Source organism: Gallus gallus, chromosome 14 (genome assembly GCF_016699485.2).
Source record: "Gallus gallus isolate bGalGal1 chromosome 14, bGalGal1.mat.broiler.GRCg7b, whole genome shotgun sequence".
In the NCBI taxonomy this organism is placed as follows: Eukaryota; Metazoa; Chordata; class Aves; order Galliformes; family Phasianidae; genus Gallus; species Gallus gallus.
Window position 1 is genome coordinate 2591161 of NC_052545.1, and position 26217 is coordinate 2617377.

At 59.1% G+C, this 26217-nt stretch overlaps 2 protein-coding genes across 11 annotated transcripts; one reads left to right on the forward strand and one right to left on the reverse strand.

Moving 5' to 3' along the window:
• Positions 1–188: 188 nt before the first annotated feature.
• Positions 189–13091, reverse strand: GAA2 (alpha glucosidase 2). Of its 5 annotated transcripts, XM_046900985.1 has the most exons (21): positions 13033–13091; positions 9803–11349; positions 8394–8931; positions 8058–8203; positions 6982–7147; positions 6556–6652; positions 5573–5692; positions 5279–5397; positions 5079–5210; positions 4220–4330; positions 3535–3648; positions 3182–3266; positions 2768–2885; positions 2348–2481; positions 2051–2202; positions 1711–1859; positions 1476–1617; positions 1192–1290; positions 878–1042; positions 656–802; positions 189–483 (listed from the first exon to the last, which is right to left on the reverse strand). In XM_046900985.1, coding segments are annotated over exons 2-21 (2799 nt in total). In that variant the 5' UTR covers positions 9805–11349; positions 13033–13091; the 3' UTR covers positions 189–420. The 5 variants fall into 5 exon arrangements, with proteins under 5 accessions (XP_046756941.1, XP_015149823.1, XP_015149822.1 ...); XM_015294337.4 differs by lacking the exon at positions 9803–11349; XM_015294336.4 differs by lacking the exon at positions 13033–13091 and having other exon boundaries at positions 9807–9900.
• On the forward strand, positions 9971–24631 carry MAFK (MAF bZIP transcription factor K). 6 transcript variants are annotated; one of them, XM_040647315.2, is made up of 3 exons: positions 9971–10620; positions 18487–18566; positions 19845–24631. In XM_040647315.2, exons 1-3 carry the CDS (start codon positions 10536–10538, stop codon positions 20277–20279), a joined length of 600 nt encoding a protein of 199 aa, XP_040503249.1. In that variant the 5' UTR covers positions 9971–10535; the 3' UTR covers positions 20280–24631. The 6 variants fall into 6 exon arrangements, with proteins under 6 accessions (XP_040503249.1, NP_990087.1, XP_046756513.1 ...); NM_204756.2 differs by lacking the exon at positions 9971–10620 and adding an exon at positions 11850–11974; XM_046900557.1 differs by lacking the exon at positions 9971–10620 and adding an exon at positions 11940–12554.
• The last annotated feature ends 1586 nt before the right edge of the window (positions 24632–26217 follow it).

The window sequence follows — 26217 nt, forward strand, 5'->3', positions numbered from 1 at the left end:
TGGGGGATTGGGGACGGGGGTGGGAATTGGGAGACGGGGGGAACCGGAGGGTTTGGGGAACAGGGGGACATGGTGGAGAATAAAGGGGAATTGTGGGACATAAGGGTGAACTGAGGGACATACGGGACTGGGGAGCATGGGGGGGAATGGTGGCACGTGTGAGGACAGAAGGACACCCAGACACCAAGCTCTCCGCGTGCCTTTATTGCAGACGGGGCCGCAGGCGCACACCCCTCGCCCCACAGTGATGACGTAGCATGGAGCCCCCCCCCCCCCCCCCCCACATCCCCTGCCCCCATCTGCAGCAGCGGGTGACAGCAGGTGACAGTCCCTGGCGCTGTGTTACCATCGTGGCCTTGAGGGCTGGAGCAGGAACGTGCACAGCAGGTCATGGCAAGGCAGGGCAGCCCCCCCCCCAGCTCACAGCCACTGCAGGGAGAAGCCCTGGCTGAGCCTGAGGCCGAGGCCGCTGACCGTGAGGACCTGCAGGACACGAGGGGACAGCATGGCTCAGCTCCTCCAGCTCTTACGCAATGACCTCAACCCTCCACGCATCACAAGAGCACCGTCCTCCCCCTCCTGCCCCCCACCAGTGAGGGCTGGGAGAGGAGGGATGGGCACCCCCGGGACAGAGCACTCCAAGACAAGGCCATACCTGGTTGTCCAGGTAGGAGAAGGGCTTCTCCTGCCCATCCAGGAGGACCTTGCTGGGCGGCTCCTGCATTCCGTAGAAGCTCACCGTGTCGATGGTGACATAGGTGGCCTCGGTGCTGGCATGGAGGACGTTGGAGGTGAAGATGTTCTGCAGGAGGGGGTGGTGTGAGCACGAGGTGTCCTGGACGCCCCCCCCCCCCCCGCCCTCCCCACCATGCCCCACCTCTGTGGCATTGAACACCAGGTAGGAGTAGTTGCCCCGCTCGAAGGTGTCCAGGCTCTCGCCGTCATCCCAGAAGAGGTCCCCCCAGGCAGTGGCACGTGGGGACAGGGCCACAATGAGGCGCAGCGGGTTCCCTCGGGTGGCCTTGCTGGTGGTCCCGGGTTTCTGGATTTCAAAAGAAGCTGTGGAGCTGTGTGCCCAGTATGGGGCGGGGAGGGCTACGACATGCCGGGGACTGAGGAGGGACACATCATGGAGCAGGGGACTCCTCTGAGACTGTCCCCAGCCCAGGGAGGTGGCAGCAGGGAGCTCACCTGTGTGGGCAGGATAGAACCCTCCCGGAGATGCAGGTTGAGGTGGTCCAGGGGGGCTGACAGCTTCAACATCTCCCCACTGCTGTTCACAGAGGAGCCCTGGGAGGGGGCAAAGGACAAAGGGGGATCAGGGACACGGTGATGGGCTCAGGCATGGGGCCAGGGAGCAGCTCCTTGGATAGCAAGTCCCACAGCTGGTGATGCTCCAACACTTCAGCATCCCCTGAGAGCCTCATCCAAATCATCCAAAACCTGAACGTGAGTGGTGCCGTGGTGCTCCTCACCGTGTAGAAGTCGTACCACACGCCTCGGGGGAAATAGCCCAACACCGAGTCTGCTCCGGGCTCCAGCACCGGTGTCACCAGCAGGCTCTGGCCCCACAGGAACTGCCTGTCCAGCCCATACGTGGCCACATCCCAGGGGAACCTGCAGTGGGATGGAGACAACGCTGCCATCAGCTGCTCCTCCACCACCCAACCACAGCCAGCATGCCAGCAGCTCCCATCAGGGTGCTCTTACTCAAAGAACAAAGGTCGGGCAACGGTTTCCCCTTGCAGGTGGGCACGGTGGAAAAGTGTGTAGAGGAAAGGCAGGAGGGAGTAGCGGGTGAGCAGTACGTCCTTCATGGCTGTCCTCGCCGAGGGGCTGAAAGCTGTGGGGTCCTGGGCCTGGAGGACACACAGGGAGTCAACAACTGCCCCATCCCCACCCACATCCCCATCCCCACGGGACGAATGTGCCTGCATCCCCCTGCATTCTACCTTCTACATCCCACATCTCATACTCTAAATCCAGCATCCTGTATCCAACATCCCAAATCCCACATCCTGCATCCCATATCCCACATCCCGCCCCAGACCTTCTCGTTCTGGGTGTTGTGGTTGCGGGAGAAGGGGTAGAAGGCCCCGAGCTGCATCCAGCGGGTGCACAGCTCCTCCGAGGTGCTGCCGGAGAAGCCGCAGATGTCGGCCCCCACCAGTGGGATCCCAAACAGGCTGAAGCTCAGCATCCCTGCAGACAGGTGGGCAGAGATGCTCAGCAGAGTATAGGGAGCTTTGTGGTCTCCGCCACCTCCAGAATTCAGGATGAAAGGAAATCCCAGTAGGGCTGGGGTGCTTTCTGGGGAAGGACGGGGCTGTGAGACCGTACCACCCACCTGGGATGGAGTAATACATGTCCTTCCATTGGCTCCGGTTGTCACCCAGCCAGTGACCCGAGTACCGGCCCTGGCTGGGGAAGGTAGAGCGGGAGATGACAAAGGGACGCTTTCCTCGGATGTGGATCAAGGCGCTGGAAGGCAATGGGGACACCCAGGAGCAGGAGGTGAGAGCTGCCCTGAGGAGTCTCCTTACCCCTTAAATGTCTACAGACAGCTCTGGGAGTACGGGTAGCACAGTGCCTGGGTTTGGAACAGGACCAGCTTTATCCTCCCTCCTCTCCTCGTTCCTCTGCGCAAGGCTGTGAGCAGCCACAGCATCTCCCTTTGGCTCAGGCACTCAAACCCCACTTCCTTTCCTACACTGACATGCCTGAGCAGCACGGTTTCACCCATCCTATCCCCAGGGTGCTCGGGTACCTCGCCGTCGCTTCGGCTTCCTTCAGCCCGTAGAGGTTGTGCAGGTTGTAGTGCACCGAGGCGTTCTGCTTCGCTGAGGCACACACCGTCTTGGCGGACAGGGAATTGCCCAGCACAGCTGCCGGGAGGGACAGCCACCATTGGCATTCGGTGGAGAGGGTGAGGGGCACAGATCCCCCCGTGCTGCAAACTGAGCTCCCACGGCAACTCCCATCCCGCGCCCCGGTACAGCCACAAGCGTGCAATGCTCGGGTATGGAGATCGGCACATGAAAGCAGGGATGGGCACGTTCAGGGTGCGGAACAGGGATGTGATGTTTTGGAAGAATGGTTTTCCTCCACAGCACTCAGTTTTCAGCGCCATGAGAGCACGCGGTACCTACCAGCGCAGCCTGCATCTCACCGCCCTCCTTACCCGGCGTGTACGGGGGGCTGTCGAGCTCTCCGGGTGGGCAGCCCTCTTCAGACCCATCCATGAAGTTGGATGGCTCGTTCATGTCCTACGAAAACCACAGAGCAGTGTGAAGGGGGGGCTGTTGGGGATCAGTGACGTCTAAGGGCAGCACAAGAGGGGTGTGCTGGAACCCACAGGCTCCGGGCTTCCCCCCACACCACCAGCACCACTGAGCCCCTTTGCCCAGCACACACAGATGGTCACATATTTGGGGTGGTGTCCTGCCAAAACGCAATGAAGCAGAAAAGCAGCACTTGGGGAATGGCTGCTGCTCCCGGAGCAGGGAGGTGGCACAGCCAGCAGGGAGCACTTACGATCCAGAGGCCATCGAAGGGCACACGGGTGTGGAAGCGCTGCAGGTTCTCCAGCCACCACTGATGTGTGTCTCTGTTGGAGAAGTCGGGGAAGGCAGTATAACCAGGCCAGACCTGCAGGGATGTGGCAGAGAAGTGGTTCAGCAGGGCAGAATGCTAAGGGGAAGGGGATACCCGGAGGCCGTGAGCATGCTGAAGGACCCAGGGCTGAAACAGGCAATAAAACCAATGGTAAAATCCAGGCTGACTGCTCCGAGGGCTGGATGCTGTGTGTGCGTCCACACATATAGTTATAGTTACAGTATAGTTATAGTAGGAGAGGGAGAGCCAGGAGGAGCAAGTGGCTGTGAATGGGTAACAAACTGGCTGTGGGTCCGGAGCAGATTGGAGACACTTGAGCATCACAAGCAACCTCTTCCCACCCCAAAAACAGGAAGGGAGAGGATCAGATGATCGGCCTCAGGCAGAACCACCGACCCCGCTGCACTCATATGACTTGCAGGGGTGCCTCTGCCGGGGCAGGAGCTGGCTCTGGAGGCGGGTGGAGATGCCACGAGGTGAAATGTGGAAAACTGAGAGCGGGGCCGGGCCCTGGCAATCGGCCACCTGCCTTCTCCTCCAACAGGAGGGAAGAAACCCCAGCCCGACTCCTGCAAAGCCCCCAGGATTGCCCCCAGCTCCTCACCTGCCCGATCAGTGGCTGCCCCTGGGTGGTGTTCAGGAACAAAGCACGTCTCAAGCCTTCATCGAAAGGCCAGTAGGAGCCGTGGGGGCTGGTGCTGCTGATGCCGGGGTCCTGGGGATGGAGCAGAGGGTCAGTATCTCTCGGCCCCTTCCCCCTGCAACGCCGGTGTGATTCAGAGAGCACAGTCAGGGCAGGGTCAGCCAGAGCCCACACACGGCGGCTGTTTCAACCAAGAGGAACAGAAACTTGCTTCAACACTTCCAGGCTCATTTTCTAAAATATCACTTCTGCAAGTCCCGAGGACCCGTTATGGGGTTTTGGGGAGGGGGGGTAAATCTAAGAAATCATGCACTTACGCAAGAAGCATCAGGTCACAGCTTGGGCTACGAAGGGGACTTCAATCTGTCTGGGGCAACCCAACGTCCCCTCCCAGGGTCCGTTTCCACCCCAGGAGCCCCAGCCCTTACCGCCCACAATAAGCAGAACCACATCCCATTTCCTGGCAGTGGGACATCACCGTGGGGTCACGAGAGCTCAGCACCCGTGGGGAAGTGGGGATTCCTGTGTCGAGCACCCAGGAGTTGAACCCAGACCCGGTTATGGTCCCTCTGCCCATGGGGATGAGGAGCCCACCTCCCTGTGCTCAGTGCAATAACCTGGCCCGTATCTCAGCACTCCCTGCCCTCACAGGGGATTTCCAATGGCAGATTACAGCTGCTGACAAAAATCCCCAGTCCTGGAGCCGGCTAACACCACCCAGGCACTGGAGGGGGCCGTGAGCTGCCCCCGGTCCCTGCCTTGCAGCCACCAAGCCCAGCTCTGGACCAATGACAGCCCTGAGCGTGAGTGAGACAACTACCAAGATCATCACGTAGTGCTGCCCGTGCTTGTGGAGATCTTCCACCAGTGAGGGGAGGGAGGCGAATTTCTGGGGATCGAAGGTGAAGTCCCGGTACCCGTCCATGTAATCAATGTCGTTCCATTGCGCATCCTGCAGGGAATGGGCTCAGAGCAGGCAGCAGCACACAGCCCCCATCCCTCCCTCCTTCCATGGGGTACCTGTGGGATCTGGAAGTTCCTCATGGCCCTTGCAGTCTGCCAGGTCTCGTTGCTGGAGCCGTAGCCCCAGCGGCAGAGGTGGAAGCCGAGCGCCCAGAGTGGAGGCATGGCTGGGAAACCTGCAGTGTGTCCCAAAGCAATGTCAGCATGGCAAAGGGATGGGAGAGGAAGGGGGTGGAAGAGGAAGGGTAAAGGGGAGATGGAGCACGGGGTGACCACATGGTGCTCCTGGAGGGACGGGGTGGTGCGGGCACGGAGACAAAGGGAAGAGCACTTAATGGTGTGCGTGCTTACCTATCACCTCCTGGTACTGCTGGATGACCATGTTGGGGTCAGGCCCCAGGAAGATGTAGAAGTCCAGCACACCTCCAATGGTCCTCCAAGTCAGGCCCGGGGCAGGCTGCAGGGCCACCTCTTTGCACAGTGGGGAGAAAAGCACAGTGAGACCTGGGGAGCATCCCTGCATGGGGCCGGGCAGCACCACCACGATGCAGGAAAGGAGACATCCCTGCGGGTGTCCAGGGCTCACACCACCACAGGCTGAGCAGATCACCGGTCTATACATGGAGAAAGCTCTCTACGAACACACTCTTCAAGTTGAAAGCTGTGCCCTCTGTTGGCCCCCACTTAAAAACCAAACGCATGCCTTCCTTCATATCCCTCCTCTTTTATTTCTGAAGTCGATAATGAATTGAGAGCTCCAGTGCTCAGGAGTCAGGGCAATCCCGGGTTTTTCACATGGCTGAGCCCTCAGACCTCAGCTGGGTGATGCATTTCCCCGTGCTCTGCCCACGCTCACCCTGGGAAGCAGAGCTGCATTGAAGCTGAGCACAGCTGGAGCCCTGCTCTGAGCAGCACAGTCCCAGATGGCTACTGGGGGGCGGACAGGTGGCTGCCACCACCATCCCTGGCAAAGCAGGACCCTGTGGGGCTACCAGCAGGAGGGTGCTGCAGGGCACAGGCGGCACAGCTGGGGACAGCTGGGGACAGCAAGGGGGGCATCCCCGTCTGGGCAGGAATCGCACACTCTGACAGCCTCAGGGCAAGGCTGCATTGGGCAGATGGGAAATGGGCACAGAGCTGCATGTGAGGGACCCGCTTTTCTGAGAGCAATTCAGCAGCTGGGCGTGTGGTTAAACTGCTCGGCAGTTGCTAAAGAGCCTCGCTTCAGCCAGGAAACAGATGGCTCAGCTCAATAACGGAGCCATCGGACCACATCTTTTCCCTTTTATGGCTTCCTCTTGCCCCAAGATCCTGAACCAATGCCACACACCTACCCATGGCGTTGCTGTTGAGGAGGAAAACCCCGTGGGCATCGCCGCCCTCCTCCATCAGCAGGTAGAAGGGGTGAGCGCCGTACAGGTTGAAGGATTCCTGCAAGCAGGGGTTGCCTGGTGAGAGAGCAGCTCCCAGGCAGAGCAGTTCAGCCCAGAGCCATGAGACTTGGGCTAACCAATGACACATCAGCTGCCACCACTCAGCCAAGCATCTGTCACCCCATGGAGGGCACGGCAGGGAGGTGAGGACGGTTTTGGAGCTGGCAGCCACAGGAGCTGCTTCTCCCCTGCACGCTGCTGAGCTGTGCCCAGGACAGCCACACCACAACCTGCTGCACGGACCAGAAAGCGCCCGGGGCCATCAGGGCGCATGTTTTGCAATTGCACCGAAGTCCTCCCCCTGACCACTCCCTGCCCCAGGGGTACCGTGGGGGCCACATCACGGGCCCAGAGGGTGAGGGTGTTCCAGTCGAGGCTGTGCAGCAGAGTGCTGCGGTGCTCCCCCAGCCCATACAGGAACCTGGAGGGCAGCGTGGTGGAGATCTGCAGGAACTGATCGGCGAAGATCAGGGGAGCCACGGTGGTGTTGAGCCTGCCGGGTGACACAGCGGGACAGAGGGTCACCAGGGGGTGGTAACCCCCTCACAGTGATGTGCCCTTCCCTCTAGAAGCATCTGGACGGCAGCAAAGCGGTGCGTCCCATCCCACTTCCAGTCCTATCAGGGCAGACCGGGGTCTGGGTGGTGGCACATCCTGACCCCAGCCAGCCTGACCCCGCACAGCCGTTCATTTGACACCGGCAGTTTCCACTCCGGTTATAATTAACCACCGAGGCGATGTGGCTGGGGAGCTCTCCGCCTGCCCTCGCTGATAAGCAGCTCCCGAGGAAAGGACAGACCACAGGGCCCAAAATGGGAGGGAGGAGGACAGGACAGGATCCGGGGGAGCGCTGGGACACCCTGCCCTGCGCTGAGCACTGCAGCTCCCCATGGCTCAGCATGGGCCGGAGCAGCACAGTGAAGCCACTGGCGTTTCTTTCCCCAAAAGCCCAGACCCAGCACTCACTGGGGAGTTCCCACACCACAGACAGCTCTCTGGAGAAACCCAAAAGCGAGGCCAAGCAGGCAGAGCTGAGGCCCTTTGCTGGTCCTTTCACCAAGCCATCAGGTCCACCCCTGGTGACACACTATGGACCCACATCCCATGGCTGTGCCTCACTCAAGACAGTTTAGAGCTGCTCCATGACACTGGTGAGGATTTGGGGTAGGTTCGGGGAAAGGTGCTGACCCACCCAGTCCTGCGTGGCCACGTTTCCAGCTTGCATGTCTAGAAAGCCACTTTCTGCTGTGTCCCCATGTGAGAACCACAGCTTGTGGCAAGGATGAAAGCAATGATAACTAATGGATTGAGATGTGTAGGTGCGTTTTTCCCTAAGGAAAGCCCCCAGGGGGGCACGCTGAATCCCACTGAGGGAAGGATGCACAGAGGAGGTGGGCTCTTACAGCACTGTCCCTGTCCCTTGGCGCCTCAGCAGCACCCCAAAGGGGTCCTGGGAGAACTCCAGGCTGTAGATGGGGTTTTCTGCTCTCTTCATCACTCGGGGAACTTCCAGGGGCACCTCATACCGGGGCTTGGCTGCATCGGTTATCTGCAAGGGGGAGAAAAGACACTATGAGTACCAGCAAAGCAGGAGGACAAAGGGCTGGAGATGCTCACTGAGGATGCATGTGTTCATGCCAGGAGCAAAGCAGCTGCCAGCCCCTCTGCGAGCAGGCACGGTCACCTACAGATGTGGGACACAGTGCAGAGCTCTGGAAGAGGGCAGGAGGCACGCTCACCTTGATGCGCAGCCGTGTGTTCGTCTGGAACTCCACATCCATCCTCAGCACCTGGATGTCCTTGGGGTAATAGGCCTTCTCCCTGCGCACCAGCAGCCCCGTCATGCCCAGCGCCGTCTGGTTGAGGCTCTGCACCACGTAGCTGGGGAAGCTGGGTGGGTAGAAGCACCAGGGCACCCCCCTCTTGCCCCCCACTGCAGGGGGGGTCTCGATGAAGCAGCACCCCCGGCTCTCGCACAGCTCCTGGGTCACCACCACGCTCCTTTCGGGGTAGCAGTCATAGCGGTGGCTCTCAGGGACCAGGTGACATTGGGAAGGTGGTGCGGGGCCGTGCCAGCCCCTGGACACTTGTCGCAGCACCCAGACAGTGATGGTGCTCAGCAGCACGGCGGTGATCAGCAGCCCGCTGCCCACCCACCACGGGGCCAGCTTGCTGCGGCCAGCAGGTGTTGGGGTGGCCGCACTCTCCTCCTCCTCCTCCTGGCTCAACACCAGCTGCGGCACCGCCGTCCTCAGCTTCTGGTACGACCTCATTGTCCTGGGGTTGGAGCGAGGGGAGAGAGATGAAGCATGCGTGGTTATGGGAAGTGGCTGGGGAAGTTCGTGCAAGACCTGCAGCGCCTGATGCAGAGCTTTCTGCATTGGTTGAGATGTGCTCTGCAAACTTATGGCAAACACGATGGCTTTGCCTGGAGCTGCCCGTGCCCGGCCCCACCACAGCATAGCGCCGGGAGCCGTGAGGCGCGGAGCATCCTCTGCTCTGAGCAGCCTCTGCTCGTGCCCAAAGCCCTGAGTCAGACCTTTCAGCCTGGGGAGGGCTGGACAGCAGGGAATACGCCGTCAGTGTTTGCCTCCCACTGATAACGCATGATTTGAGAAACTTCTCAGGCAAACGTCTTCCAGACTGCAAGCGAAGCAGAGCCCCCGCTGCCTGCAGGGAGCAATCCCGGCCCTATAAACAAGGACACAACTTTCTCCTCCCCGCCTCCAGCCAAAGCGCCCAGACCTCACCGCCCCGCAGCCTGCCATCCGCACGAGCTCAGCGCGGCGCCTCTCTCTGGAGAGCGGATTTTATCCCCATCGGCCCTCCCCCGGCCCCGCACCAAAATGGCCCGCCCCGCTCAGCACCCCGCAGCACCCATCCGTGCCGAAGGGCTGCCGGTGGGGACGGGACGCGGTGGGTACCCTCACACCCCGCATGCAGAGCCGACCGCCTCGGCACACCGACCCCAACCTCCTCGGCACGCCGCCTGCCCGGGCGCACACGTTCGTGCCAGGCCACCGCGACGCAGCAATGGCCCTTTGGGCAGAGGGCACAGAGCCGGCCCTGCCAGAAAGTGCGAGGAGGACGGATGCGGGGCCCCCAGCCCAGCACGGGGGGCACAACCCAGGCCACGCCAGGCGCTTACATACACGTGTCTCCTCTCGATACTGCGGCTGCGGGCGGGCGGCAGTGCGGGCAGCACAGGCGCAGGGCTGGCAGCGCCGCAGCTCTGTCTGCTCCGCCGTAACGCTCCGAGCAATCGCCCAACCCCTACCGCTCCTCTCTAATAGCAGCGCCGCATAACGCGCCTCTCAGCTGACTTCTCAGCTGCTCTCTCGTCTGTTTTGCTTTGCTGTGCGTTTTTAATGCGTCTGTATATATAGATAGATCCACGCTCCGTGCTGTTCCGAAGCCCCGTGGTGGGGAATATGGGAGATGAACGATTTTTTTTTTCAATTTTCCTATGTATACTTTGGGTCTGAAGAACCTGCACGGTCACATTTCCACCCTCCCCTTTTCAGGATCAGAGCCCTTCAGCCCAAGCAGACTGTGGAAGAGATGTCTGTGCTGAGCACTCCGCGGTGCCTGACCTGAGCACACAGCAGGACGGCTGATCACAGCTCCACACATCCCCAAAGCGAGGCCCCCTTTGTCCCCTTATTTTTCACCAAGAGCACTTTCTGCCATGTGCTCACACTCTCCTGTTAAGGACTGTGTGTGTGTGTGTGTGTGTGTGTGTGTGTGTGCGCACACTCCCGGCCAGGTTTGCACTCTCAGGGGATCAGAGCCGCTCGTTGTTTGCCGTTGAAGGCTGCTGCAGTCTAAAGGTCAGCAGCAAAGGACAACAGACCTTTGGAGCAGAGCTGCTTTCTCCGGGAATGAAAACAAAGATCCAGACCTGCTGTGAATGGCCAATTCACCCAGAAGCTGAATTCCAACAACCTCCCTCCCGAGCCATACACAGTATGTTCGACCCCATCCTTCCAAAGCCAGGGGAGAATGTCCCACTTTGGGTCACTGCAGAGGGTCGGACCACACGTAAGGCACAGCCACCACCTGGGGAGAAGCCCTGGATGCAGCCGGGACCTCTGTGGCCGTACCACCACCCGCAGAGCACAGCAGGGTGGGCAGCGCAGTGGGGATGCGGGTGGCCACGGGACTCCACGGGACACGGGTGTGCCGTACGTGGGGCTCCCCACGTCTCGCAGGCGTCGTGCAAAGGGAGCGGTGAAAGGTGAAACCTTACGCAAAGTCTGACTGCAGCCCTCAGCCGTGGCTATTTGAGGAGGTTTGGCCCCGAGGCTGGAAAGCACGAACTGCAAAGGGCCAGCGCCAGCTTCGCAATGCAGCCGTAAATAGCCCCACACAGAAACGCAATGGGAGGCCAGTTTCGATGGAGGCTGCTGGGTTTGCTCAGCCACCTGTGTTGACCTTTACATTGCAACAGGGAGGGTCAGGTTGGATGATAGGAGAAGTTTCTTCCCAGAAGGGGCGGTGATGCAATAGCACTGCGGCACAGGGGGCGGTGGGGCCGACGGTCCCGGAGGCGTTGCAGTGTGGCACTGAGGGACGCGGTCCGGTGGGGACGGGTTGTGGTCGGCCTCGGCGATCTTCGAGGTCCTTCCCAACCGTAATGACTCTCCGACTCTCTGATTTTGGGCCATTTTCCTCTCTGTTGGGTGCTACCGAGCTCTGAAACGCCATTGGGACGGCGCTGCAGGCACAGCGAGTCCCCACGGAGCGCCGGCGCGGCGCGGCGCGGTGCGGCTCAGGCTCAGGGCTCAGGCTCGGGCTCAGGCTCAGGGCTCAGGCTCAGGCTCAGGCTCGGGCTCGCTGCGCACGGAGGCCCGCCCAGGAGCCGCCCCTGAGGCACCGCGGCCGCCTCGAGCAGCCCGCGCGGCCCGCAGCCCCGTGCCCGCCGCCCGACCGCCCCACGCGCGGGGCGCGGCGCGGCGCTACGCAGCGCGGCGGCGAGCGAGGGGGCGTGGCCTCGTGACGTCACACATCCCCTCCCGTTCCCCGGCCATGAATGAACCGCGTGGGCGGGGCCGGCGGTGACGCGGCGGAGCAGCCGGGGCGGGGCGGGGCGGGGCGGGCCGGGGGTGACGCGCGCGGTGACGCGCCATGCCGGAAGCGGCGGGGGCGCTGGTTGGTCGGCGGCGCGGCGGGGGGGAGGGGGCCGCCCCGCGCTTGTTGTTGTCCGCGGGACTGGCGCGCAGGGAGGCAGCGAGCCCCAGCAGCGCCCCCGCCGCCGCCCCCCGCCGCACGCCGCCGCCCCCCCCGCCCCGGGCGCGCGCGCGCTCCCGCCGGCACGCAGGTGAGCACCGGGCGCGGGCACGGCGGCGGGGTGGGGCCGGGGGGCGGGGGGGGGGGGCCGCGCGGCTCTGCCTCCGCCGCCGCTCGCGATCGGGGAGGAGGGGGTCGGGAGGGGGGGGGGTGTGAAGGTATTGCGAGGCTGGGGAGGGGGGAACCGGCGCGGCGCGGCCCCGCCGTGTCCGTTCGGTGCCGTCCGGGCGGGGTCGCGCCCGCGGAGACTGAGCGGAAAGTGCTGAGTCACCACCGCGCCGGCACGTGGGGCCGCCGCCCCGCGCGGGCCGCGCAGCACCGGGCCCGGCGGCACGTGGCGGGGGGAGGTGCGGGTCCCCCCCGGCGCCCCTCCGCCGGAAGAAAGTTGCCGCGAGTCGGGGCCGCGGTGCACGCGCTCCGTGCCGCCTTTCGATCTCCGAACGCCGCTTAAAATAGAGCGGGGTCAACCTGTTGTGGCGGCAGCGGGCGGTTGGAAATACCGCGCAGTGCCGCGCGAGGAGCGCGACCGGCCCACGGCCCACGGCCACGCGCAGCGCTGCTGCCTGCGGGGATCCGTGCGGGGACTGCCGCGTCCGCAGCGTCCTCCTCGTGTGAGCCGCCGCTGCGCGGGACGGCCGGGGGTTTTAATACGGTGGTGGCGATGATGGTGATGATGCGTCGTTACTGCTCGGAAACGGGGCTGGGGCAAAACCCGTTCCGAGCTCCTCGTGGAGATGGGAGGACGAGAGCCGGAGAGCAGCGTGGGGCCGCCGGGGAGGGGAACCGAGAGCAGAGCTGCAGGAGGGCCGCCCTCCTCCCGCTCCTCTCCCGCGGGGCTGTCCCAGAGCTCCACCAAAAGCAGGCCACCAGGTCCCGAATTGGGAACGGGCCCGTTGGGCAGCGCTGTCACAGAAAGCTACAGGGCCTCTCTGTTGCCGTCACCTGCCCCTGCCTTCTGAGCGCAGCCGGCAGCCCGAGCAGGGCTGAGAACGGGCACAGCCGTCGGGCGGGATGTGCTGGAGGGCAGCTCTGTGCCGTCGCTGCCATCAGTGCCGTCGATGCACTCCGGCACTCCGCAGCATTCATTACCTGGCAGTGTCCGCTCGCAGCGCTGCGTGTCGGTGCTTTTCCCTCTCCTTCCGTGTCCCACAGCACAGCACAGCACAGCTCCTTCCCCGCGCAGTCACTTCCTCGCTCTGATGGACGCTGCCGCTGCCCAATGGCGCCGCGCAGGGCCGGCAGGCAGCGGAGTTAACTCTGCCTGCACCTGACGGGGTGCTGGGCGCTAATTAATTGTCACTGCAATCACCACGAGGATGGGGCACGGCGGCTCTCCGTAGCTGGCGGCTCATCTTGGCACGCTGCATGTCTGTACCTATGCTGGTGCAAGCTCACAGCCCGCTTCGGAGGTGTTTCTGAGCCCGACGGCCAATTGTCAGCTTTTTGCTCTCCCCTCGTTCTGCTCTGTCGTGTCTCATCCCGTTCCCGTGCTCCCTCAGCAATCTGTTGCAGCTCGCAGTTCGGTCGGTGCCTTCCGAAAGGGAAAGCTCAGGGCAGCGCCGTGTGCCCCGTGTGCATTAGCATTGGGAGGTGATTAATGGCGTGGAATGCGCTGTGAAACCGGGCGGCGTGAGAGTGGGCAGCGTGAGGCTCTGCCTGTGTTTGGGCAGCAGGAGGGGACAGCTGGGAGCTCTGGCCCGGCAGCACTCGGGGGCTGTGGGCTGAGCTGGCCGTGCTGTAAACATCCAGCTGTGAAGTGCTCGAGCGGCGCGAGCGCTTTCAATTCTCAGGAAGTCTCCGGCTCAGCACCCTGTCGAGATGAGCCGGCAGTTTCCACTTCTGTCTGAGCTATTGTTTCGGGCTATCTTCATACCCGAGCAGAGAGCCTTCCAAGCATGAAGCAACCGCAAAGCCATGCGGCTCCACGGCCATAAACACGAGGGCCGGGGGAGAGGCAGGAGCCGTCCCGCTGCTGCTGAGCTCCCGAGCGGTGGGATAGTGGGTGTAGCAAATCCCTGCTCCGTGGTGCTGCAGGACCCGAATGCCATGCTGCTGTGCAGCAGGTGAAGGTGTCCGACCTGCTGACTGGCCATGGCACGGGGACATTGGGAATCCTGCCCTGTCCCGGCACTGCTCTGTGTACGGGTGAGCTGGCTGCTGCTTGCAGGCTCAGCTTGCCTGGGCTAGCGATGCTGAGATGTGACTCTGGTGAGGTTCTGCCGCTGCCCCCTGTATGTGCATGATGGAAAAAGTGCTGCATCCTGTGGCTGGTGAGCACCAGCTCTGCCTGTTGCGTACCTGTCCCCTTCGGCCACCTCCTCCCCAAGGTCCCAGCTGTGATGTGGCGGTGTGCCCTGCTGGTGCTCTGCTCGCTGACCGCAGGCTCTGCAGCATCTGACGAGGCTGTTTACCCAACCACCAAGGGCTGTCTGATCTCCGTCCAGGCTTCCCCAGAGAGCGCCTCTTAGAGCCGTGTTCTGGCAGCTCTCGCCTTTGCTCTGAAGGTTCGTGAAGCTCCTCTCTGCTGCTGGATGCTGGTTCCGATCCATAAGGGAAGTGGAAAGCTGGCCAGCTGGGCGAGGGCTGCGCGGAGCTCCTCTAGAACAGTAAACAGTGACTCACCCCTCCTTGTGTCTTCTCTCTGTTCATGTCAAATATATTGCCTTGCATATGCTCCTGCTGTCTGATTCACACCGGGAGCGCAGCCCTCCCCTCTCTCCTTACAAATGAATGACAGGTGTCAGTCTGCCCTGCAGAGTGTGTGAAGGCTGTCGGAGTGGGGAAGGGGTTTCTGTGTGGTGGCTGAGAGATGGGGCTGTGTGGCACACTGGGGATCCACATGGTGCCACAGAGGTGCAGAGGTGAGAGCTGGAGCCGCTTTCACCCGCTGGCTCCGGAGGTGCCCTCAGTGAGTGCGACTGGAGCTGAGGATAACCTGGGGGTAAACCTGGTATTTGGGTGACTTGCTGGAGGAATCCAGTCCCTGCGTTTGGGAACGAGAGGAGTATTCCCCACATAACTCAGCTCTGCGCTGAGGTTCGATGGCAGAGATCCCTGCTGCCGCTGCTCGAGCGCTTCGCTGTTTTTCTGCCCTCTGGAAGTTGTTGCTGGCCCGGCTGAAGGTGAGGGCTGCGTGTTTTCAGTTTGCTGTGCTTGTCTCGGGATGGAAGCTCAACACCAGCAGGGCTGCCTGCCAGGCCCTCGTGTTCTGGCCAGGCTTTTCGTGCGGCGTAGAAAGAGCTTTAAAACTGGAGTTTGTCCGCAGTCGTTGGGTGTCGGCATCGACTTTATGGTAATCCCTCAGTGCGTAACGCGCCGTGAGAGCCCCGTAGCGTGGAAAGTCTGAAGTTGCACTCTGGCATGTTTCCTTTCGCCTTAATTGCAAACCTCACATGGGGAGCTCTGCTCTGCCTTTGCTTTCTGCTGCCTTCCCCTTCAGAGCACAGCGATCGTGAGGTGCTCCGGGCTGAGACCCTCAGCACTGAGACGTGGGGGTGCCCCGCTGTGGGGGGATGCTGCCAATGGCACAGGAGCCTGAGAGCGGGCGAGGCTGCTGATGGATAACTTTATTGCAGAATTACAAGGGCTCTTTATGTAACCCACAGTCAAAACACTGGCTGTGGATGTGAGCTGTGGCAGCCTTTGCACGTACCGGCGGTGTATTACTACTCGCTGCTTTATTTCTGTAGCGTCCTGAGTGTGTCACGCCGCTTACGGGGCGAAGATGTAATGCGGTCCTTGTCCCAAAAAGCCGAGCTTCCTAATTTGAGACGTGATGCAGCAAATGCAATTGAGGAAAGATGAGCAGCAACAGGGTAAAGACTAAAAGGGTTGTAGTAATCACATTGCAGGTGGTGTCCCAGCAGAGGCCGAAGCAGTGTGGTTGGGGGACAGCACCCGATGTCTGTTGGGGTGATTTGCTGTTACTTTGGGGCTTTTGCCTCATAACTGGGGATGCCTCGTCACTGGGAGCTGAGCAGCACGAGTGGTACCTATAGGCAGGGTTTGGTTCGGTGCCAGGGCCTGAGGGTGTGGTGCAGAGCTGCCAGGGGAGGGGTGTCTGGGGGTCGGGGAAGGGCGGTGGGCACAGCCTGAGCTGCCGGAGCTCAGGGAGCGCTGGGACACCGCTGTCAGCCATAGGGGTTGGGTTTGGGGTTGGGGTTGGGAGGCCCTGTGTGGAGCTGGGAATTGGACTCGGTGATCCACGTGGGTTCTCCCGCTCGGCACATCCCCCGGTTCCACGGCTTGCCCAAGGTGACGTGTTGGGAGCGCACCTGCAGCTCCCCCAGCCGCGGGTTGCGTGCGGTCCCATCCGTGCGTGAAGAGAGCCGTTCCCCACCGTGCCCAGCCGCCTTCCAGCCCCGCTGCCGGCAGTGGCTCTGGCACACGGCGCTGCGCTGCGACGGCTCTGTCCGTGCCGTGCAGGACGAGGTGCAGGACGAGGCCTTGCTCCGCAGCGCTGCTCCGATGTCACGGGGTGACAGGTGGCAGAACGGCTGCCCCGGCACGGGGCTCCCACCTCTGCCCGCTTCTGTTCCGCAGTGCGGTGCATCTCTCCATCGCCCCATTCAGTTTTTCCGTCGGCGCTTTGAAGCCCTGCCGGGTGCAGATGAAAGGCCTTTCTGTACGGCCGCCCCACCACGGCCCGCCCGCCCGCTCAGCCTTCCCTTTTCCGGCCGCGCCGCGCACCCCATCCTTGTAGGGCCGGGGGGCGGCGAGGGAGGGGGGATACCGAGGGGCGGAAGAGTTCCCGATGCTGTGGGAATGCGAGCCGTGCTCTGTAAACAGCTGGTGACTCACTGCATAACTATGGCACCAAGTGCCTGCGCGGCGTGCAGGGAGGGGGCTGCCGGCCGCTTCCTTTACGCACTGGCAGCGCTCGGCTCCCCTCGGCCGGCCGAGCTTTTCCTTCCTCCTCCGTGCCTGCCTGGACGTAGGGGTGGGCGGCCGAGGGGAAGCGATGAGGAGGAGGACGGGCGGAGGGCAGCGCTGAGGTCTGAGCCCGGTGCAGGTCAGTGAGGTGCCAGGCGACGGGGGGGTCTGCGGGGATTGGTGCCGTGCGGGAGGGGCTGCTGGAGCCGCGCGGGGAGGAGAGCGGAGCGGAGCGGGGCTCGGGGAGGTGCCGCGTGCTGATCGCTCCCAGCTCCATTCATCACAGAGCGGGGCTGGGGAGCACGGCTGTCCTTGGCCCTCCTCTGGCTGATGTGTGGCGCTGGGCTGTCTCGTGCTGAAAAACAGAGGAGGAACCGAAACGCACGCCCCGTAGCCGGGGTGGTGTCCTGTAGCCATACTGCCCACCTCGGCACCCCGCTCCCTCCGCCCCCCGTTCGCAGCTATGAATGAGTTTGTTTACTCCGCGCCGACTTGGTGATGTCTTTGCACAGACATGACCTGAAGTCATTATTGCTTTTGGGCTTCTCTGTTGCCATGACGACTGTCTCGGGGTTGGCTACTTTCCCAAGGTCACCATGGCAACTATCAGACGGGAATCATGCTTGGGATGCTTTGGCTGGATTTTTCATGAATGATTAGGATGTGTGACACGACGCAGACGTGGAAATGGGGAGGGTTCGGGCCCGGCCGGGTGGGGGGGGGGGGGGGGGGGGAGAAGGAGAGGACTCCGGCAGACAGACGCGGTGCCGCCGGCTGCACAGCCCTCGGAGCCGCGCGTCGGGGGGGACCGGCGTGGCGTGGAGCCCTCCCGGCGGGGAGCGACGGGCGGAGGCGGTGATGGTGGCACGGCTGCGCCCGCCCCTCCCGGGGTATGTACCGCTGTGCTGTAGGGTGATGGTTTTAGGGGGGACGTTGCTGAGCTGCGGCTGGGTGTTGTCCTCGGCTAAGGTGAGCGTGAAGGGCAGCGTCTTGGCGGAGGATGCTGTCGGTGGACACGCGCCCGCCTCGCCAGACAGCGTCAGGCTGCCGGGCTGTGAGCATCGTCGGGCGGCGGGAGAGCCGAGCTGCTACCGTGCTTTGTCATCACGGGGGGCTTTTGTTTCTGGTGTTTGGGTTTTCTGGGAGCGCTGGGTGGGGACGGCGCTGGGAGCAGGTGACAAACAGGGCTGCTTATTTCTGCCTTGCTGATTCAGTGTCAAGCTGGGTTAATAAGCGTTGGAAATGCGAGCGGAGTTGTTGTCTTGTGGCTTTTCGGTGCCTTTTATGAGCGGAGCTAACTCTTCAATCAGTCCCAAATAGGGCGTCCGGAGTGTCCGGATGCCTCTGGAGGGAGGTGAGCGAGAAGGGCCTGGGCAGTGCATGGCTGCCTGCACGGCTGCGGCGTGAGCCATGTCCTTCCCTCCCTGCCCTGTCCTCGTTGTGCTTGGAAACAAAATAGAAGGGCCTGAGCATTAAAAAGCAACGTGGCTATCAGAACAGATTTTTCCTTCTTACACCTGTACGGGGTGGACCGGTCTCTGAATCCTTCCTTGTGTGGTTTGATTTCCTTTGGTGGGGTTTTGGAGTCGGGGTTTTGGACTGCTGTTCTGTTAACCTACCTTCACGTCTGAGGTTTGTCTAACCCCAAAAATCTTGTTTTGTGTTTTCCAGTTGCAATTTCTGAGCAGTTTTGTCCAGAAGACTGTGCTCAGGTTATGACGACTAATCCCAAACCGAACAAGGCATTAAAGGTAGGGGAGAGGCCGTGCTGGGGGTGCTGGGTGTTGGGGCAGGCTGCCGCACAGCTGTGCTGCACGCGGTGACTGTCATACATGGCATGCCTCGTCTTTCCTTCTTCTGGGAGACTCCTACAAATGGGCCCTAACATCATTTCATATTATCTACAGAGAAGTTCTTAGGGAGACGGGTAGAAGAATATTGGTTGTACTTCGAAGGCTGAGTTCTGTGCAAGAGTGCAGGGCCAGATTGTCCCATCTGCTGCCGCAGAGACCTCTGGCCATTGGCAGCATCCTGAAAGCAGTGCCCCAGGTGCAGCACTTCTGCTCTCAGTGCTAAGATGCACTGAGGAGAGGAAGCTCCCACCTGTTTTCTTGCAGATCCACTAGACAGTAAATGCTTTGGGTATACCTGCTGTGTGGTGGACCACATGTGCATTGGTCATGCTCTGCTGTAGTTTTTCTTGTGTCCTGGCTCTTCGATCCAGCTATCTACAGTCTCTGAAGAGACAGAACGATAGTGTCTTAAGGGTTCTGAAAGTAGCTGTGGTAGCAAACGTGCTTCGGAGAAAAGCACGAGCCCTCGGTATTTCTCCTGTGTACCTTCAGAGTCAGGACAACCAAGTCAGACCAAGTGAAGCCAATCAGGCTTGGTTTTGTTCGACACTCAGATGAGCAGTCTTCAATGAAAGCCACAAAATGTTCAATGAAGCCCTGCACACAAGTGGCTACTGCACTGATGTCCCAACAGTGCTGATAAAAGGTGCCCCCTTTAAGGTTCAGTGCGAATTCCTGACAGAGGAACGCAAAAGACTTCCATGTCCTTTTATTTCCTTAAAAATCTCACTGTTCCATTCAAAGTGAGTTTCACCCAGAGGGTGGTGACGCACTGAACAGGTTGCCCAAGGAGGTGTGGATGCCCCATCCCTGGAGGCATTCAAGGCCAGGCTGGATGTGGCTCTGGGCAGCCTGGGCTGCTGGTTGGTGACCCCGCACATAGCAGGGGGGTTGAAACTGAATGATCTTTGAGGTCCTTTTCAACCCAGGCCATTCTGTGCTCCTACAAGGCTCACTGCTGTCCTTGACTTGAGAGGGTGCCCTGAACCCAGATGGGAGCAGTGCTTGCATCTCTGCCACCTGTCACCCCACCATGGCAGTATCTGAGCGGAGCACAAGCTCTGTGAAGTGCTTTGGGGCATTTCCAGTAGGGTGCTGAAGGGAAGCCTCTCTCTGCTGTCCCCGTCAGCCTCTTCCACCGGGCCGCTGCTACCCCTGTGCCATTGGTGTTTGCAGGTAAAGGAGGAGTCGGGAGAGAATGCCCCAGTGCTGAGCGATGATGAACTCGTGTCAATGTCCGTACGGGAGCTGAACCAGCACCTGCGGGGTCTCACCAAAGAGGAGGTCATCCGTCTGAAGCAGAGGAGGCGCACGCTGAAGAACCGGGGCTACGCCGCCAGCTGCCGCATCAAGCGCGTGACTCAGAAAGAGGAGCTGGAGAGGCAGCGGGTTGAGCTGCAGCAAGAGGTGGAGAAGCTGGCCAGAGAAAACAGCAGCATGAAGCTAGAGCTGGACGCCTTGCGCTCCAAGTACGAAGCACTCCAGACCTTTGCTCGTACTGTGGCGCGAGGGCCCATTACCCCGACCAAAGTTGCCACCACCAGTGTCATCACCATCGTGAAATCAGCCGAAATCTCATCCAGTTCCGTGCCGTTCTCAGCAGCATCCTAGTGCCCTCGGTGGGGGAACTAGCAGCCTTTCAGAGGGGGGGGGAGGAGGCTCTTATGCATTGTTCCGGAGTTCTTGGTCACGTCAAGAATTGGCATCTTAACAACTCTCTTCCAAAAGTGCAAAAAAAAAAAAAAACAACAACAACAAAAAACCCACAAAAATAAAAAATAAAATAAATAAGGAAGAAAACAGAAAAGAAAAAAATTACCTACAAAGGGAACTTAAACTGGCTGCTTCTCTCTGGACTCGGTGGCTCCGTCAACCCCTCGCGTCCAGGATTTGAGCTCTGTCTGCAGTACAAGTTGCAAGATCTACTTCCTTGCCCCCACCTCCCCGACCCCTCACAGCCGTGGGCAGCATTCCGGCTGGGAGAAGATACCCGAGGAGCCTCCAGAGCCTTCGTGAGTGATGCTCAAGAGCCAGGAAACAGATGGACCGTAGAAATCATCGTGTGAGATGAATGTATGGAAAAGAGTTTCCTTTAGTGGCATCCTACTCCTTGTCAGAAGGGTCTCCCCTTCCCTCCCCGCTTCCATCTGCTGTTCTGAGGGCAGGGAAATAGGCATTTAGGTTTGAATTTCGTCCTGCTACGAGTGGATGGGAGTGGGAGGATGATGGAGATTAATGCTTGGGTCTGACCACACCCACTAGGAATAACCTTTTGTTTTCAATCCATGCTGTTAAAATATGGAAAAATATATATTTTACATATTTTAATACGCCTCACTACCTGTGTGGCCTATGAAAAACTACATTGCAGCCTCCTTTATTCCAAGCCCACGTTTCCCAATAGCTCCTTCCCTAAGGTGTCCTGTGAATTGGGTATATTTATGCAGTGTATTTCTTCCAAATGATCCACAGTCTTGAAATAGCGGCTTATTTTATTTCATTTTATTTTATTTTATTTTATTTTTTCTGGATTCCCTGAAGCTTAAGGGAAGGAGGCACGGTAGATGCTGTGAAGAGCGGTGTGGTGGGGAGGAGAAGGAGAGACGAGGAAGTATTAGCAGGTGGAGGCAGAACCGACTGCAAGGCAGAGGGGCTGTTCTGCTGGGATCAGCACTACGAGAAGGGGTTTGTGCAGAAGGTTTGGGAAAGGTGTTTTTGAAGCACTGAGGTGTAACTAGGGGGCCGTAGCGCAGACAGGAGGAGTCAGAGCCTCCTCTTTGGTGGAAGCGTTGGTAGGTGAGCAAGGAGCATCCCGGCTGCGGAGCTGGGCTCGCTGGGCTCTGTTGAGCAGGGAATGGCCATGGGGAGGTTGGCTGGGAGCTGTATGAGTCCGTTCTTCAGCGTTCAGACAGCCTGTGTGAATGTGACCCCAAATCTTGATGCTTCCTCTGGGGAATGTGTGGACGGCCCCAGGAGAGGCGCGGAGGGCAGGACGGGAATCTGTGTGCGTAGGGAATGGAAGAGTTGGGACCGAGGAGTCGTGAGTGTGGCTCTGAGCAGTGGTTTGGGAGAGGGGTTTTCTGGCCCGGCGATGGGCAGGAAGTGGGAAGGCAAGAGGAGGAACTGTGCTGTCACACAGCAGCGCTGAAAAGATGAACGTGTCCAGGTCACTGTAAAAAAAAAAATAGCTACGTTGGTGTTTGTGTGTTCTGTTGTGCTTTATTTTTAATTTTCTGTTTGAAGTAGGAAAGAAAAAGGGACTGTGAGTTTTGCAGGGCAGAGACTTGTGGAACGGACGATGCCTGTTGTCATGCAGGTGAGAAGAGAATGAGACTGCTGATGGATGAGGTGAGGGGCAGAGCTTAGAGGACTCGGGCTCTGGAATGGAGGCCAGAGGTGGCGCGGAGCTCAGCAGTGCTTTGGACTGAAAGAGAGCTGATGGAGTGCCGCCGCTGTCGCATAGGGCACGGTATGCGGGCATCCACCACCCTGTATGATTCCTTGTTTGGGGCTTTGCCTTGTCTTGACGGGCAGTAAGTTTGTAGACTTCCAGTGAAGCCTTCTTTGCCTTTGGAAGAAGTGAGCTTGCTTTTTCTTTCTCTTTTCCACCTTGTCATTGGAGTCTCTGGATTCCCCAAGAGGGTTCTTTGTGAAATAGGTTAATGGAAAGAGGAGCCTCAGCCTCGGCTCTTGTTCAGTCCTCGACGCCTGTGCTCCTGACCTTACGGAGCTGGGAAGGGGCAGGGGAGCCTCCTCCTGAAGGCTTCTCACCCCTGCCAGAGCCACATGTGCCGGAGGGGAGCAGGGAGTTTCCTTCAAGTGATTTTCCAACGCGTAGGGTTTGGATGACACTTAGCGTTACCTCATTTCTCCTCCACTCCCTCCCTATCTCCTAACAGGCAGATTGATGTCCTGTGTATCAGTACCAGTTATTGACTCCCACAGCAGAAGCTGAGGAAGAGAAAAACGTTACTGTCATTTCCTGGTCCTCTCATGTTCTCCAGCTCACAAACATTGGAAACTTTCCCAGACCTTACAGGTGCCTCCAAAAACAGGCAGAGTGGAGACTCCTGGCACTGTTGGGGCTTTAAATGAAAACTTTAACGAAAAAAAAAAAAAAAGGCCAGTTGACTTGTAAATGCCCAAATGCTTCCAGTCTTTAGGACAGCTCCAGAGCTCCATAACATTCCTGGCTAGATAGGAACACCCTCGGGCTGCCCTTGGCCCTTGCCGGGGGGGGGATCAGACCAACGGCACGGAGGGGGATGGAGGTTGAACTTTGTTCCGTGGGGTCTTCTTGCTGTTGAGAAACATATCTTTATGTGGCACTTCCCTTGTTGGCCAAGTATTTCTTATTTTCTTTTCCAGTTCTTGGAAGGGTGCCAAAGGCTTGTCCAAGTGATTGCTAGTTTAGTGCTGGTAGGCACTTCGATCTCTGGTCACTCGATAAAGAACAAGAGGCCTGGGTGTTGTTAAAGCTGTTGATACCATAGCCATGGTAGGTAATCCATATTGGATATCCATAAGGACCACGTGGAAATATTTAAAGAGAGAGAAATATATATATAAATATATAATTATATACATTTTATCGTACAGATTTTTCGTAAAAAAAGAAAAAAAAAAAGAGAATTTTTTTTCCAAGTTTGATACTGTAAATCTTTATTAAAAGAAATCGCCGGTCCAGGGCTCCCTCCCTGGGTGGTGACCTGGAGGGGAATGAAATGTCCTGGCTAAACTTCCACAGGGGGATCAGAATTGCAAGGTAACGTGGAGGGAGGAATGACCCGAAAGCTGTTGACCACCATGGAGACCCAACTCCTCCACCCTCCGCCCCGGAGGGCCCTCCAGCTTGGGGTTGTCGCATTGCATTCCTCTGGGGTTCGGTTTGTTTCCGTTTGTTATTTTTTGTTCTTGTTGTTGTTGTTCTGTTTTGTTTCTCTCCGTCCTGCCCTCGCAAGCCTGACACGCAGGGTGAGCGTGGCGTGGGGAGCCGGCTGCTGCCGCGGGGTCACCGGGCGCTCCCTGCCGCATCAGTTCGCTGCGGTATTTCGGATGCTGGGCTCCCTTCTCTGCCCCCCCAGGAGCAGGGGCTCTGAGGCCGAGCTTTGGGATCCTCTCCCCCGGGCCTTTCTTCCCCCTCCGCAGCGCCATGTGGGTACCTTGGGATGCTGGAAACAGCCCGAAGCATCCACGCGGGTACCTTGGGGCAGCGCCGGGAGGGACATCCTCGGTCTCGTAGGTGTCTTTGCTGAGCTCTCCAGTGGCAGTGGGGAAACCTTTCCCTCCAGGGCACCTCCAGACCCCCCCACAGCAAATCAGCATCTCAGCTCTCGCCCAGCTCTGCCATCTGACGGAGGAGACCGCGGTGCCCCGGCTGACAGCGCAGCAGCGGCAGGGCTGGGCTGCGGCACGGCTCGGACCCGGGGAGGAGGAGGAGAAAGTGGCATTGATTTGATTTGATTTCTTCCTCTCTCAAATCATTTAAACTTTGTTGTCATGATTGTTTTTATTTAAAACGAAGAAACAAAGGAAAAGGAAAAAAAAAAAAAAAAAAAAACCACAAAAAACCGAAAAACTTTTGTAACGTGGATTTGTTTTCCTTCGTCTGTATTTCAGTCTGCTGGGGTGTTTCCGTAGATGGTGGATACTTGCTTTCATTTTTTTAATGATAGAAGTCTTCTGTTTTAAGTTGTTTTTTTTTTTTTTTTTTTATCACCAGCTCATTCTATCCTCTGTGGTTACTCAGTAATTTCATTTCAATATTTATTTTTGTGCTGCTTTTTTATTATAAAATAAATTATTGATATACCAAGCAATGTGGATTCCTGTTTGTAAGGCGAGTAGCCCTGTGTATGTGTCCATTACTTTCTCTTGACAGCCACAACGTAATTTATTGCTGTAAATTTAGCTGCAGTGACTGGTTTTTTTGTACCTTTCCAATAAAGCATTTTCTGGTTTCAGACTTGCCCTGGTGTTATGGTCAGCGTTTTGGAGCTCACGTTGATTTTTCAGGGGCGTTTTCCTTGCTCATCACCTGAGCAGCTGGCTGCAGTGCCGTTGGGACGCAGGCTGGGTGTGGATGCTCCAGCAAGTGGCTGAGCTCGCCCACCCCCCGGCCCCGCCGTGCTGCTGCTCCCATGTGTTTGGGCTGTGCTCTGGTCCAAGCTGCCCATCCCACAGGGCTCACGCTTATCGTGTTTCCTGGTGTGTGTTTGTGCTCTCTGCCCGGAGCACGTGGGAGCTGCTGCGGTGGCGGTGCTGGGAGCGCCCCGTGGGACTTGGCTTGGAGACCTTGTGCTGTGAAACAGGGCACGGTGCTGGAGGGAGCCGCTCCCCTCGCCGTGGGGTTGTGAAATATCCTTCGGTGCTTCCTGTGCAACTGCTGGTGAATAAACAGCTTTAACTCCTCCAATCGATATTTCATCGTTCTCTTTTTCCCTGTTGGTTCATCCAAGCTGTAAAGCGATGGGAGAGCTGGGAGCCGCGTGGGCTTTGGTCCCCTGCCGTGGGCAGTCCTTGCTGATGGATGAGCAGTGGGCTGGTGATGTGCGGTGGTCACTGGGTGCTACAGGTGGGGCTGGCTGCCTCCTCATGTGGCTCCTGGGCACGGAGTGGGGATGCAGGGCAAGCTGGAGGATTGCAGGTGCTGTGAAGAGCAAGCTTGAAAAGGTCACCGTCCCCTGCTTCAGCTCCTGCCATTGGAGAGGATGGCGAGGAGCTGCAGAAGAGGGAGGTGGGACGTCGTGCCCATCCCGGGGATGGAGCAGCACCACGCTGGAGGACACGTTCTGCCAAGGACACCTTTGGTATTTCAACCCCCATCGGGGTGTTCTGAGCTCTGAGCCTTGCAGGCTGAGGTGGCCCAGCCATGGCAGTGCACTCCTTGGGGCCGGCGTCGCACCGCAGGCTTGGGTGCATCACAGCTGGTTTGGTGCTTTTTTTTTTCTCCTCCATGTTTGGCTTGTGAGAAAGACCTGTTTTACATATAATACAGTAATCAGGACTTGACATAAATAGGCAATTGTTACCGTCTGCAGTGGGAATTGCACCTGCTGGCAAGAGCAATGAATGCAGCCCATTATGTGCTGGAGTTGATCATTTGTGCAATGAAGTACAGCGGCGCTTCTTGCTGTGTTCTTATGCCAGTCTGCATCCCACGAGCACGCTGGCAGATGCCCCATCATCACCTCGCAGTCTGTCCTCACCCAGGGGGTGAAGCAGCCTCTGTCCCCGCAGCTGCAGCACAGAGGGGCTCCGAAGATGGAGATGTTTGCTGAGATGTGGCCCTGCTTCCCTGCCAGCCCTGCGCCCAAATCACAGCCTTGTTGGTGGCAGCTCCCTGGATGTGCCAATTGCTTGGCTCTTGTTTACAGGCCAGCTGACACGAAACACGGCAGCCTCACGGGCTGGGTAGGTACAGGCAGCAGAGCTCCGGAGCAGAGGGCTTGCAAGACTGGCTCAGCCGTAGCCTACCTGTGTTGGCTCCACATTTCCAGCATGATAAGATACTTCTGATAATAATAAATAGATCTGTGTTGCTGCTGCC